Source organism: Mustela lutreola, chromosome 8, assembly GCF_030435805.1.
Source record: "Mustela lutreola isolate mMusLut2 chromosome 8, mMusLut2.pri, whole genome shotgun sequence".
Taxonomy (NCBI): Eukaryota; Metazoa; Chordata; class Mammalia; order Carnivora; family Mustelidae; genus Mustela; species Mustela lutreola.
This window is the reverse complement of record NC_081297.1, coordinates 151053482-151066279: the sequence shown is the minus strand read 5'-3', so window position 1 is coordinate 151066279 and position 12798 is coordinate 151053482. Positions and strand designations below refer to the sequence as shown.

Below are 12798 nucleotides of genomic sequence, written 5' to 3'. Positions count from 1 at the left end.
GGGAGGGCCCGGCGAGAGAGTGTGTGTGTGTGTGTGACGTGTCACTGTGTCAGGTCCCACCCATGGGCCCTGCTTCTTCCTGGTGTCTGCCTCTCTGCCAGCAGGCAGGTGCTGTTGGGTCATGGGGTCTCTCCCTCTGGCCTGGGCTCTGGGCACTGAGCCAGAAGACAGGGAACCTGGGAGTCAGGCGTGCATCACTGCCTACCTGGGTGGTGTCCCTGATTGTGGCCCATGGTCCTGGGGACGTGTGTGGGGACTGCATATCCTGGGAGCCCTCGTAGGGGGGGGCGTCCAGAGCTGGGGGATCTGTGCCCAGAGCTGAACCCTGGTCCACAGGCCGCCAGTGAGAGCTTCCCATGTGGCTCTGAGCACCTGCCTTACCCGCTGGGCAGCAGAGATGGACTCACAGCGACGGCCGTGCTGCACCGTGGTGGCCTGAACCTGACGGCTGTGGTGGTGACCGCTGAGCACGGCCACACTGTTGCCTTCCTGGGCACCTCGGATGGCCGGGTCCTCAAGGTGAGGCCTGGGCTGGGGCTGGGCCGCTCCCTGGGGGGCCATCCACACAAGACCCGCATCTCACACTCCTGCCCTCGCCCCGCAGGTGTACCTTGCCCCAGATGGCAGCTCTGCGGAGTACGGCTCCATCCTTGTAGAGATCAACAAGAGAATCAAGCGGGACCTGGTGCTGTCCCCGGATCTGGCCTTTCTCTACACCATGACCCAGGACAAGGTGGGCCTCGGCAGCCCCTGGGGGAGGGGCATCGCGGGTCCAGGCCACTGTCAGAAGCCTGGAGAGGTGCGGAGCGGGACGGGAGGAGTTCCCTCGTCCCCCTGGTGCCGGCCTTCTGTCGGAGACTCGCTTCGTCTGTGGCCCTGCCCCAGTTCCATGCTGACAGAAGGGGCCTGTGCAGCCCTCTGAGCTCAGACAGAGCTCATGGGCGAGGCCCCCCAGTCCACTGGGACCACAGTTGGGACCCCACATTATCCTAGGCCAATGATAGCCACAGGGCAGGCCCGCCAGAGCCTGGAGGGCAGCTGCTTCTGGACCCTCACCAGTAAGCCTTGCATTGGTATCAGGCTTTTAAAGCTCAGAAAGGTGCGGCCGAGGAAGACCCGGGCCGAAGAGCCAGGCCCTGGTGGCTGCTGTCGTCCCACTCACCATCCTGTTGCCCTCAGGTTTTCCGGTTCCCCGTGCAGGACTGTCTGAGCTACCCGACCTGCGAACAGTGTCACAGCTCTCGGGACCCCTACTGTGGCTGGTGCGTCATTGAGGGACGGTGAGTGTCCAGGACTCCAGGGGTCTCGGCCCTGCCCCGGGGGGGCCTGGGGGTGTGGCTGGCAGGGCCCATGACTAAAGCTACCCCTTGCCCCCTAGATGCACCAGGAGGGCCGAGTGCTCACGGGCCGAGGAGAGTGGCCACTGGCTGTGGAGCCGGGACGAGTCCTGTGTAGCCATCACCGGGGCCCAGCCACAGAACATGAGCCGGCGGGCCCAGGGGGAGGTGCGTGGTGCAGTTGGGCATGGCCCTGGTGCTGGGCAGGGGTGGGTCTCCTGCTGGCCTGGGGCTGTTGGGTCCACGGGGAGAACCGCGGCGTCTTCTCTCTCTCTGGCCTGGGTTCTGGGCGCTGAGCCTGAGGACAGGGAACCTTTCCTTTGTTGGGTTCCCTGGCCCCTGTGACCTGGGGGGCCCTGCTCCCAGTGCGACGGAGTCTATTCCAAGGGATTAGTGTGTGCACGCACAGGAGTGCTGGAGAGCAGGACGTGCACACGCACCCTGTGCGGAGAGGTTCTCGTGGGAGCCGCGCCCCTCCCCAGGTGCAGCTGACTGTCCGTCCTCTCCCGGCCCTGAGCGAGGAAGATGAACTGCTGTGCCTCTTTGGTGACTCTCCCGCGCACCCGGCCCGCGTGGAGGAGGACGCCGTCATCTGCAACTCCCCACATACCATCCCTGACACGCCGCCCGGCCACGGTGAGGCCCCCATGCAGCTGCAGGGTGGGCACCTCCGGTCCCAGCGGTGCAGCCTGAGGCCGAGACACCCCTGCCTCAGTCGATTGAGGTGGAGGGCCCTGGAGCCGTGGGAGAGGGGGCCATGTGCTCTCGGCACCACAGGGGTGCCCAGCTTTAGGCTTTGCTGTCCAGGCAGAGACCCCTTAGGCCTCCCCAGCCCTGTCCGGCCTGAGATGGTGGGGGCTCTGAGGGCAGCTCACTGGTGCAGGCAGGGCCTTTACAACTGAGGATCCAGCCTTTGTGCCTCCAGGGACAGAGAGAGGGTGGAGGAGCGCAGAGCCCTGGGAGCCGGCCCCGGAGCCGAGATCTGAGAGCATGGGCAGGCCTGGCTGAGCCCGGGCAAGTCACAGACCAGAGATCTCCCCGGGGCCTGTGGGAACTCCGATGGGGCGAGGGTTGGGCTGCAGAGGCCCCGTGCCCACCTGCCCTGCCCCCACCCCACTAGCCTCACCCTGCGCGCTGAGGCCCCCACCTGATGCTGCCCTGGTCTCTGTCCGCAGACCACGTGGCTGTGAACATCCAGCTGCTGTTCCGACGCGGCAGCGTCTTCCTCACGTCCCACCTGTATCCCTTCTACGACTGCCGGGAGGCCATGAGCCTGGCAGAGAACCTGCCGTGAGTGTCTCGCTGGCCTGGTGCGCCTGTCACCTGGTCCCTGCTCCGGGCCCTGCGCCCTTCACCACCCCCTCCCCCGGGGGCCGGTGGGCCCCGCGCTCCTCACCACCCTCTCCTCCAGGTGCATCTCGTGTGCAAGCAACCGCTGGACCTGCCAGTGGGACCTGCGCTACCACGAGTGCCGGGAGGCCTCCCCCAACCCCGAGGAGGGCATCGTCCGCGCCCACATGGTGAGGGTCGTACTCCCCGTGCGGAGGCTGTGTTGCTTGGCTGTGGCCACGCGGCCCCTGACCAGCTTTCTTCTCTCCAGGAGGACAACTGCCCTCAGTTCCTGAACCCCAGCCCACTGGTCATTCCCATGAACCACGAGACGGACGTGACCTTCCAGGGCAAGAACCTGGACACAGTGAAGGTGGCAGGGCTTGTGGGATACCGGCCAGGGAGCCCAGCAGGGGCCGTGGGGGTTGGTGGAGAGTCCGTGGGGCTCCTTCAGAGCATTTTCCTGCAAAACCAAAGTTCAGGTGTCTGGTGCACCTTTGAGCTTTCCTGGGCTTGGGACCCGGCACACAAGGGAGGTGCTCCATGTGTGTCTGGGCCCAGAAGGCAGCAGAGAGGCCAGAACGGGGTGGCGTTCAAATGGACCTCGAGAACATAGAGAGCAGGAGACCAGTGGGGTTCAAGCTGGGCACGTTGAGTGGCCGGGACGCTGCTTGGTGAGGGGGAGTGGGCCGTGCTCTGGGTCTTAGCAACGTGCTCTGGGTCTCAGCAAGACGGGCACATCCAGGAGCAGCCGGTGGTCAGCCCAGTGGGTGGCCGTGGGCCCCCAGAGGGCTGGGAGGTCTGTGGGGGGTCCTGACCACACCACCTTGCAGGGGTCCTCTTTGTACGTGGGCAGTGACGTGCTCAAGTTTGAGGAGCCGGTGAGCACACAGGAGCCAGGAACCTTCTTCTTTCGGACCCCAAAGGTGCGGCTCCCAGGGCAGGCAGGCCACGCTGCTGGATCCCGAGGAAGGGTCTTGGGGGCACAGGCGGGGTAGGGGTGCACGGGGGCTGGGGCGCCTTGGGACGTTTGTGTGATTCCCACCTCCCTGCAATCAGTGATCGTGATCGGTCTGAGGCCACAGCTTGCTGCCCCTGGAGGCCTCCCCCTGCTGCCCCTCAGCTGTGGGGGGACTGTGTGGTCCAGACGCAGGGGGGGGAGCGGGGAGTCCAGCGGGTCCCTGCGTGTTCCTGCAGCTGTCCCACGACGCCAACGAGACTCTGCCTTTGCACCTGTATGTCAAATCCTATGGCAAGAATGTCGACAGCAAGCTCCAAGGTAGGCGGGGCGGTGACGGGGGTGGCCGGGGAGCAGGAAGTAGGTGACCCCCTGACACCTGGCCACTTCGTTCGCAGTTACCCTCTACAGCTGCTCCTTTGGCCGCAGCGACTGCAGCCTGTGCCTGGCCGCAGACCCCGCGTACAAGTGTGTGTGGTGTGTGGGGCAGGGCCGCTGCGTGTACGAGGGCCTGTGCAGCAACAGCACCTCCGAGTGCCCGCCGCCCGTCATCACCAGGGTGAGCCCCCACACCTGCCCGGCGGGGAGAACCTTGGCCTGGCCGCTGCCCCGCCCCTCCTCCGCCCTAGCGGCTGGGTCAGCTGGGCTCCGCCAATTCCAGATTCATCCTGAGACGGGCCCGCTGGGCGGCGGCATCCGGGTCACCATCCTTGGGTCCAATTTGGGGGTCAGAGCAGAGGATGTCAAGACGGTCAGTGTGGCAGGCCGGAACTGCATCTTCGAGCCGGAGCGCTACTCCGTGTCCACACGGTGAGTGGCTCGCCTGCAGTCTGGCAGCGCTGGCTGTGCTGGGGGCGCAGGCGACCGGTGCACGGGGGAGGGTGGGAGGCAGACATGCGTGGGTGCCCAGGATGTGCACACCCACTGCGGACTGTGCTGCCTTGTCTGGGAGTCCAGGATCGTGTGCGCTGTCGAGGCAGCCCCGGAGCCCATCACCGGGGGGGTCGTGGTGAATGTCAGCGGGAAGCTGGGCCACTCGCCTGCCCACGTCAAGTTCACTTACCAGGTAGGGGCCTGGCCTTTTGACCTGGAGGGTTGTGTGTTGACGCGGGCTGGGGTGGGCCGAGTCCCCAACGCCCCAGCCCAATCCGAGTGCATCCGTTGCTCTTCTAGCAGCCGCAGCCTCTCCGCGTGGAGCCAAAGCAGGGGCCCCAGGCAGGGGGCACCACACTGACCATCAGCGGCACCCACCTGGACACAGGCTCTGCAGAGGACGTGCGGGTGACCCTCAATGACGTCCCTTGTAAAGTGTGCGTGTCATCTGCAGGCTAGGGCTCTCTGGCCCTCAGTCTGGCCGGAGTGGGCAGTGGAAGTAGCCTGATCTGCTGACCCCCACCCCGGTTTGGGCCTGGGGTTGACAGTGGCTACCCCCCCCCCCCCACCAGGACGCAGTTCGGGGCCCAGCTCCAGTGTGTGACTGGCCCCCAGCCCATGCTGGGCGAGCTGCCGCTGGAGGTTTACTACGGCGGCTCCCGGGTGTCCAGCCCCGCTGTTGTCTTCACCTACCGCGAGAACCCAGTGCTGCGGGCCTTTGAACCGCTGCGAAGTTTTGTCAGGTGTGGCCTCTTCCCCTCCCTGGGGACAGTGGTGCCAGCTGGGGGACCCCACCCCACACCCACCCCCTTCCGCTACTTCCCCAGGAGTCCTCTGCCCACCAGGCTCATGAGGACATCATGGGGCCGGTCCATCAGAGAACCCACTGTGTCCCCAGATCTGCTTCCTCCTAGAAACCCACGTGGGCAGGCCCCCCCACTTCTGACAAGCGATGGCAGTGCCCGTGGTCCTGTGCTCAGAGCTTGACCTCCCACTCTACCTCAGAGCAGAGAGGGGTCGGGGCTCTGGGCCCTGCCCTCCCCTAGCCAGCCCACTGCGTGGCCGGAATTTGGGTGGGGGAGCTGGCTCGCCACGCCAGGCCCGCTCAGGCACTGCCCACCCCTGTCCCTAGTGGCGGCCGCAGCATCAACGTCACGGGGCAGGGCTTCAGCCTGGTGCAGAGATTCGCCATGGTGGTCATAGCTGAGCCCCTGCAGTCCTGGCGGCGGCGGCGGGAGGCCGGGCCTCTGCAGCCCGTGACGGTCAGTCCTGGTGTTGGCTCTGCTCCAGCGTGGTCCCCTTGGGAAGTGCAGGGTAGGGATGGGGCCTGACGGCCTGGCCTCGGCCTGCAGGTCGTGGGCACGGAGTACACATTCTACAACGACTCCAAGGTCGTGTTCTCGTCCCCCGCGGTCCCCGAGGAGCCCGAGGCCTACAATCTCACAGCCCTCATCCAGATGGACGGGCACCGGGCCCTGCTCAGGACCGAGGCCGGTGCCTTCGAGTATGTGGCCGACCCCACCTTTGAGAACTTCACGGGGGGAGTCAAGAAGCAGGTCAACAAGCTCATCCATGCCCGGGTGAGGACTGGCCGCTGCCCGGGGGTTGGTAGGGGAGGCGGCTGGAGGTCTGGGCCAAGTCGGCCCCAGTGGCCCTGCCTCCCTCCCGGTCATTGTGTTGCTCCCCATGACCCCCACAGGGCACTAACCTGAACAAGGCAATGACACTCCACGAGGCCGAGGCCTTCGTGGGTGCCGAGCGCTGCATCATGAAGACGCTGACCGAGACGGACCTGTACTGTGAACCCCCAGAGGTGCAGCCGCCCCCGAAGCGGCGGCAGAAGCGGGACACGACCCACAACCTGCCGGAGTTCATTGTGCGTGCGGTCGTGCCGGTGCAGCTGGGGCGGGGCAGGCCAGATGCCGGTCAGTTCCCTGGTGCCCTGGTGGAGCCGCACCTGGCCCTACTGATCCTGCCCTGCCCCGCAGGTGAAGTTTGGCTCCCGAGAGTGGGTGCTGGGCCGCGTGGAGTACGACACGAGGGTGAGCGACGTGCCGCTCAGCCTAATCTTGCCGCTGGTCATCGTGCCCATGGTGGCGGTCATTGCCGTGTCTGTCTACTGCTACTGGTGAGTCCCTCCGGCCACACACCCAGCACGCCACACAAGCTCTGAGCCACCAGGTGGCCTGAGCCAGGCCAGGCCCTATTAACCTCCCTGTGCCCGCAGGAGGAAGAGCCAGCAGGCGGAGCGTGAGTACGAGAAGATCAAGTCCCAGCTGGAGGGCTTGGAGGAGAGCGTGCGCGACCGCTGCAAAAAGGAGTTCACAGGTGGGGCGGCCTGGCCAGGGCGGGAAGGACCCTCGGGCTGCCTGGACCCTGGAGTCCCCAAGGACACCTCTTGGGGACTGGGAGGGAGGACGTTCTTGAAAGAAGCTTACATTGGAAAGGCAGAGGTGGGCGGGGTGGCCAGCGGCTGGGATGCCTCACACTGGCCTCCCCTCAGACCTGATGATCGAGATGGAGGACCAGACCAATGACGTTCACGAGGCAGGCATCCCCGTGCTGGACTACAAGACCTACACCGACCGCGTCTTCTTCCTGCCCTCCAAGGACGGTGACAAGGACGTGATGATCACAGGCAGGCTGGACATCCCAGAGTCGCGGCGACCTGTGGTGGAGCAGGCTCTGTACCAGTTCTCCAACCTGCTCAACAGCAAGTCCTTCCTAGTCACTGTGAGTGGGGCCGGTCCACAGGGCGGCTTGGGGAGGGCCAGGCAGAGACCGGGCTCAGGTGCTCACGGAGGCTTTGCCTGGCGACCCTCGCAGTTCATTCACACCCTGGAGAGCCAGCGTGAGTTCTCCGCCCGCGCCAAGGTCTACTTTGCGTCCCTGCTGACCGTGGCGCTGCACGGGAAGCTGGAGTACTATACAGACATCATGCGCACGCTCTTCCTGGAGCTCATGGAGCAGTACGTGGTGGCCAAGAACCCCAAGCTGATGCTACGCAGGTGTGTGGGCTGCGGGGGGTGTGGGCGGGGCACATGCCCGAAGGATGGCGGAGGGGCGGGGCGCGCGGATGGTTGGGGGCGGGGCCTGCGTGCAGGGTGGGTGGCCACGGGGTTGGTCCGGGTGCACGGATGACAGTGTGGACGGGGCAGGGGCACACAGAGGGCAGTGGGGCGGGGCGGGGGTGACCCCAGTACCTGGGCTGCCAGCAGATAGATGCAGGCAGTGCAGATAGGGAGGAAGGATACGTGAGCTTCTGCTGGTCCCCTTGGCGTCAACTCTTGGTGGGATGGGGTGGATGGGGAGGAGTCGAGCTCTAGGGTCACTGTAGGCTGCGTGCGTCCGTTCTGACGGGGACCCAGGGCCTGGATGCACGTGCTGTGGGTGCCTGGAGGAGCTGGCTGGGCCCAAGGGCACTGAGGGGTCCCTAGGGAAACACTTCTCGGCCCCTGCAGGTCTGAGACGGTGGTAGAAAGGATGCTGTCCAATTGGATGTCCATCTGCCTCTACCAGTACCTCAAGGTGGGCTCCGGGGGGGCCTGGCCAGGGTCGGGGAGGAATGTGGTTGTGCGCTCCCCGCCCACCCCACACAGGTCCGCCTGCCTGTGCAGCATCACCCACGGCTCTGGCGTGGTCGTTCCCACCCATGGCTGAGCTGCTCTTTGTCCTCCCAGGACAGTGCGGGCGAGCCTCTGTACAAGCTGTTCAAGGCCATCAAGCACCAGGTGGAGAAGGGGCCAGTCGACGCTGTGCAGAAGAAGGCCAAATACACCCTCAATGACACGGGGCTGCTGGGGGACGACGTGGAATACGCGCCCCTGGTGAGCCCTGGGGCCGCGGGCCGGGGGGCTGGGGGAGCTCAGAGACTGCTCTCCGTGGCGCTGGGCTCTGGGCCCAGCCGCAGTCCCAGAAGCTGGATGGTGTTGGGGGATTCACGTGGGCCCAGCTGAGTTCGGACAGGGGTTGTGGGTCCCTCGCAGTTGTCTCTAGAGAGAGGCTCTATGTGTCCTGGGCACCTGGGTCTGCCCCAGGTCTGTGTGGGGCCTGGGTGTCCGCGTGTGCCTGGTGTTGAGCTTGTGTGCACAGGTGGGAGATGGCGTGGGGCACGTGGTGCCCGGGAGCCAGCCAGTCCCCGAGCTGCTCTGTTCTTTGTCCTGTGGAGCCCGGGATTGGGACAGGGCCAGGCCGTGCTACTCTGGGTGCTCTAGGGGCTCAGAGCTACTCCCGCCCCACTTGATGGTGTGGCCGTGAGTCTGCTTCCACACTGGTGGCCCGTGAGAGCAAGGGCCCTTATGCTGACTCTTCACCGTGTCCCCCGGCAGACGGTGAGCGTGATCGTGCAGGACGAAGGGGCCGATGCTGTCCCCGTCAAGGTCCTCAACTGTGACACCATCTCCCAGGTCAAGGAAAAGATCATTGACCAGGTGTACCGGGCGCGGCCCTGCTCCCGCTGGCCCAGGGCTGACAGTGTGGTCCTTGGTGAGCAAGGCCCTTGTGTTCCCTGGAGAGGGGTCCTGCCCTCAGAGGCTGGTTGGGCAGGGGGCGGGTATCGGGACAGCCCCAGGGAGCTGGGTTCCAGGTGCCGGGCTCCAGGTGCCGGGCTGTGTCCTTCCAGAGTGGCGTCCTGGGTCTACAGCCCAGATCCTGTCAGACCTGGACCTGACGTCTCAGCGGGAGGGCCGATGGAAGCGCATCAACACGCTGATGCACTACAACGTGAGTGCCAGTGGGTGGGGGCGGGAGGGGGCCGTTGGGCGCAGGGAGAGCGGGCTCCTTGCCTAGCGACACCCGCCCTCATGACCGTGTGCCCCAGGTCCGGGACGGAGCCACTCTGATCCTGTCCACTGTGGGAGTCTCTCAGCAGCCTGAGGACAGCCAGCCGGACCTGCCCGGGGAGCGTGAGTACCCCCGCCCCTGCTTTTGCCCTGGGCTCCTGTCGGCTCCGGAGGTCTGCGTGGACCAGTGCCCACCCTCGGCCGCCACGGCAGGGTGGGGGGCTGCTGAGCTCCAGCCCTCATCCTCCAGCACCGCCCCTCCCTCCCCTCCCCAGGCCACGCCCTCCTGGAGGAGGAGAACCGCGTGTGGCACTTGGTGCGGCCCACAGAGGAGGTGGAGGAAGGCAGGTCCAAGCGAGGCAGCGTGAAGGAGAAGGAGCGCACCAAGGCCATCACGGAGATCTACTTGACACGCCTGCTGTCCGTCAAGGTGGGCGTGGTGGCCCGTGCGCTGGCGGGCTGGGTTGGTGCTGGCGGGCGATGCTGAGCGCCTCCCCCACCCCTGCAGGGCACCCTGCAGCAGTTTGTGGACAACTTCTTCCAAAGCGTCCTGGCACCCGGGCTCGCCGTCCCACCGGCGGTGAAGTACTTCTTCGACTTCCTGGACGAGCAGGCAGAGAGGCACGACATCAAAGACGAGGACACCGTCCACATCTGGAAGACCAACAGGTGGGTGCTGCTCCGTCCGCGGCCCCTCGCCCCGGCCTCAGCCGCCCCTCACTCCGCCGCTCTGCCTCAGCTTGCCGCTGCGGTTCTGGGTGAACGTCCTCAAGAACCCGCATTTTGTCTTCGACGTCCACGTGCACGAGGTGGTGGACGCCTCCCTGTCCGTCATCGCCCAGACCTTCATGGACGCCTGCACGCGCACCGAGCACAAGCTGAGCCGCGTGAGTGGGCGCCGCGAGCCGGAGGGCGGTGGAGCCGGGGCCGCGGTGTGGCTGTGGCTGGAGGGCCCCGGGGACGCTGGTGCTGGGCTGGTGCTGTGCTGGTGCAGGCCTGAGGAGCCCGGCGGGGAGGAGGCTCCCTGCGGTGTGCGGGCTGGGGAGAAAGGCGGGCAGCCTGGGACGCCCCACCTCTGCCTCACGTGGGAGCCCACAGAATCGGAAGCTCCCCCTGTCTGGGGCTGGGCAAGGGTGGCTCCCCGGTCGGACCTCTGTTCCCCACTCCCCTTCCCTTCTCTGTTGTGTGTTCGAGCTGAGCGGCTGGGCACCTGGCTCTGTCCCCCGCAGGACTCCCCCAGCAACAAGCTGCTCTACGCCAAGGAGATCTCCACCTACAAGAAGATGGTGGAGGAGTGAGTGCTCCCCGCCCCCAGCCAGACCCAGGCCCCCAGCCCTGACCCCACCCAGTGGGCCCCGGGGTGGGGGTGGGGTTCAGGCCTGTGACTGGGAGGGGGCCCTGCAGCCCCCAGGACCCGTGGCCGCACCCCTTCCCTAACCATACCCCACACCCTTGCAGTTATTACAAGGGGATCAGACAGATGGTGCAGGTCAGCGACCAGGACATGAACACATACTTGGCAGAGATTTCCCGGGTAAGAGCAGACGGAGGGGCTGCAGCAGCCGACCCCGCCCCGACAGAGCCGCCCTGCCCTTCCCCTGATGCCCCCTGCCATGTGGGGCAGGAGACTGTCCTTGGCGGGGGGTGGCCAGATGGGCCGCCCCCTACGTGGGACTGAGGTGCCCTGGGGAGAGGGCTGTATGAGCAGTGTGCCTGTGTGGATGGGGGGGTGTGCCCGTCTGTGGATGTCCCACATCCCTCCGACACGCCCAGGACCCCGTGTGTCTGTAGCCATCTGCTCCTGCGCGCTGGGTCACACACCCCCCGTCCCTGTGTCCCCAGGCGCACACAGACTCCCTCAACACCCTGGTAGCTCTGCACCAGCTCTACCAGTACACGCAGAAGTACTATGATGAGGTACGGGGTATCCTCCCGGGGAGGCGGCACTTGAGAGGTCCCCTTCCCTGGCCTGCGCTCTGACGTGGCCCCCCTCTCAGATCATCAACGCCCTGGAGGAGGATCCCGCCGCCCAGAAGATGCAGCTGGCCTTCCGCCTCCAGCAGATTGCGGCCGCGCTGGAGAACAAAGTCACAGACCTCTGACCTCTGACCTCTGCCACCGCTGCCTCTGGGCGCAGGTGCGTGAGGCCCGTGTCAGGCATCGGGTGACCCCTGGAACCTGAGGCCCAGTGGTGAGGCCCTTCCCTTTCACCAGCAGAGGAGGAGCCCCCAGGCATCCGCGTGTGGGTGCCTGCGGGTGCCCTCGCCCTTGGCGTCTGGTGGCTGTAACGTCCTTCTGAGCCACAGCGCCTGGCAACCTCCGGCACCAGCCCCCCCCTGCAGCACCAGCATCGGTGTCTGTGTCACACCTCCCAAGCGATTCGCGAACGTGCCTTACGCCCCTGGCGCTGCGCTGAGTCGTGCCTGAGCACCAGCAGCCGCCTCAGATCCCTGGGTTTGGCCTCCTGGGGGTGTGCTGGGAGTGCCCGCGGCCCCCGGGGCCTAGCGCCCAGACCGTGTCTGTCTGCCCCACTGGGGCAGGAGAAGTAATGCGGTACTCGCCTTCCTGACCTCACCTGGCCTGTCCTGTGGGGCGCGGGCTCTCCGGGTGGACTCCCTGTCCCGGGCCCCACCTCCAAGGTCAAGCTGGACGTCAGACGTCGAGGCCCAGGTGCCTGTCAGACAGGCTGTCCTGGAGGCCCTGGCCAGGTCTGAGGGGTCCCGGCAGTGCCGCCAGGACCACCCTCACCCCCACCCCCTTTTGTAAATTTTGTTAATTATAAATCAAATACAATTGTTTTTTTCACTCTGCTGGTTGGCTGGCTTCCTCCTGGGGGGCCGCAGATTCGTGGCTTGCCTCTTCCCCCGCCTTCCCAGGCTTGTCCTGCTGAAGGTCTTTCTGTGGACACTGGCCCAGGTGGGCAGGGGGTTCCTCTGGGCCACAGGGTGGCAGTGGGGGCAGGAGAATGTGCCCCGGGAGTCCACACCCTCCCTGCTCCGCCCCCCTGCTCCAGGCCTGGGCCACGAGGTCTGGATCCTGGAACAGTTTGGCTGCAGACGGGGAGGTGGGGAGGGTCGGCTGCGGTTGGGAGGGTCCTGCGCCATCTGCTGGTCGGACAGCCCTCGCCTGTCTTCCTTGGGCTGAGTGACAGGTCCTGCCCCCGGGATTAGGGTAGGCGTGGCTTGGGCTTACTGTCTGGACCCTGAGCACCCAGAGAGGGTGTCCTCTTTTCTAAGAAGGGGTACTTCACAGACATGGTCCAGCCAGCACACATTAAGTTACTGCTGTGTGCAGACCACAGCACACACTGGCATGCCTCTGGGAGAGAGGGCCTGTGTCCCCCTCCTTAGGCTGTGGGGCTATTGGGTCAGCTCTATGGTCCCAAGAACAGCTCCAGGATGACTTAGGGCATAAGTCAGGCTGAAAGGCCATGTAAGGGAGAGTGAGGGTACCTTTGCCCATGCCTGAGGGAGGGGGTTGTCTTGGATTCTGGTGATGGGGGAAGGGGTTTGCTCCCAAT

At 65.8% G+C, this 12798-nt stretch overlaps 1 protein-coding gene across 4 annotated transcripts in view; it reads left to right on the top strand.

Moving 5' to 3' along the window:
- The window catches only part of PLXNB2 (plexin B2), a 28776-nt gene extending 16693 nt beyond the window's left edge, over positions 1-12083 (top strand). For all 4 annotated transcript variants that reach the window (XM_059187372.1, XM_059187375.1, XM_059187374.1 and 1 more), the window contains 34 exons: positions 337-519; positions 605-733; positions 1180-1280; positions 1379-1505; positions 1820-1973; positions 2513-2627; positions 2749-2857; positions 2938-3039; positions 3500-3592; positions 3864-3945; positions 4023-4183; positions 4286-4434; positions 4582-4690; positions 4798-4934; positions 5070-5240; positions 5630-5759; positions 5850-6077; positions 6197-6373; positions 6486-6625; positions 6725-6825; positions 7001-7230; positions 7324-7505; positions 7959-8025; positions 8178-8324; positions 8826-8982; positions 9119-9219; positions 9317-9401; positions 9554-9708; positions 9787-9947; positions 10018-10165; positions 10508-10572; positions 10737-10812; positions 11121-11195; positions 11276-12083. In XM_059187372.1, the coding sequence (XP_059043355.1) occupies positions 337-519; positions 605-733; positions 1180-1280; positions 1379-1505; positions 1820-1973; positions 2513-2627; positions 2749-2857; positions 2938-3039; positions 3500-3592; positions 3864-3945; positions 4023-4183; positions 4286-4434; positions 4582-4690; positions 4798-4934; positions 5070-5240; positions 5630-5759; positions 5850-6077; positions 6197-6373; positions 6486-6625; positions 6725-6825; positions 7001-7230; positions 7324-7505; positions 7959-8025; positions 8178-8324; positions 8826-8982; positions 9119-9219; positions 9317-9401; positions 9554-9708; positions 9787-9947; positions 10018-10165; positions 10508-10572; positions 10737-10812; positions 11121-11195; positions 11276-11380 (4452 nt within the window). In that variant the 3' untranslated portion in view covers positions 11381-12083. The remainder of the gene's footprint in view (positions 1-336; positions 520-604; positions 734-1179; positions 1281-1378; positions 1506-1819; positions 1974-2512; positions 2628-2748; positions 2858-2937; positions 3040-3499; positions 3593-3863; positions 3946-4022; positions 4184-4285; positions 4435-4581; positions 4691-4797; positions 4935-5069; positions 5241-5629; positions 5760-5849; positions 6078-6196; positions 6374-6485; positions 6626-6724; positions 6826-7000; positions 7231-7323; positions 7506-7958; positions 8026-8177; positions 8325-8825; positions 8983-9118; positions 9220-9316; positions 9402-9553; positions 9709-9786; positions 9948-10017; positions 10166-10507; positions 10573-10736; positions 10813-11120; positions 11196-11275) is intronic.
- The last annotated feature ends 715 nt before the right edge of the window (positions 12084-12798 follow it).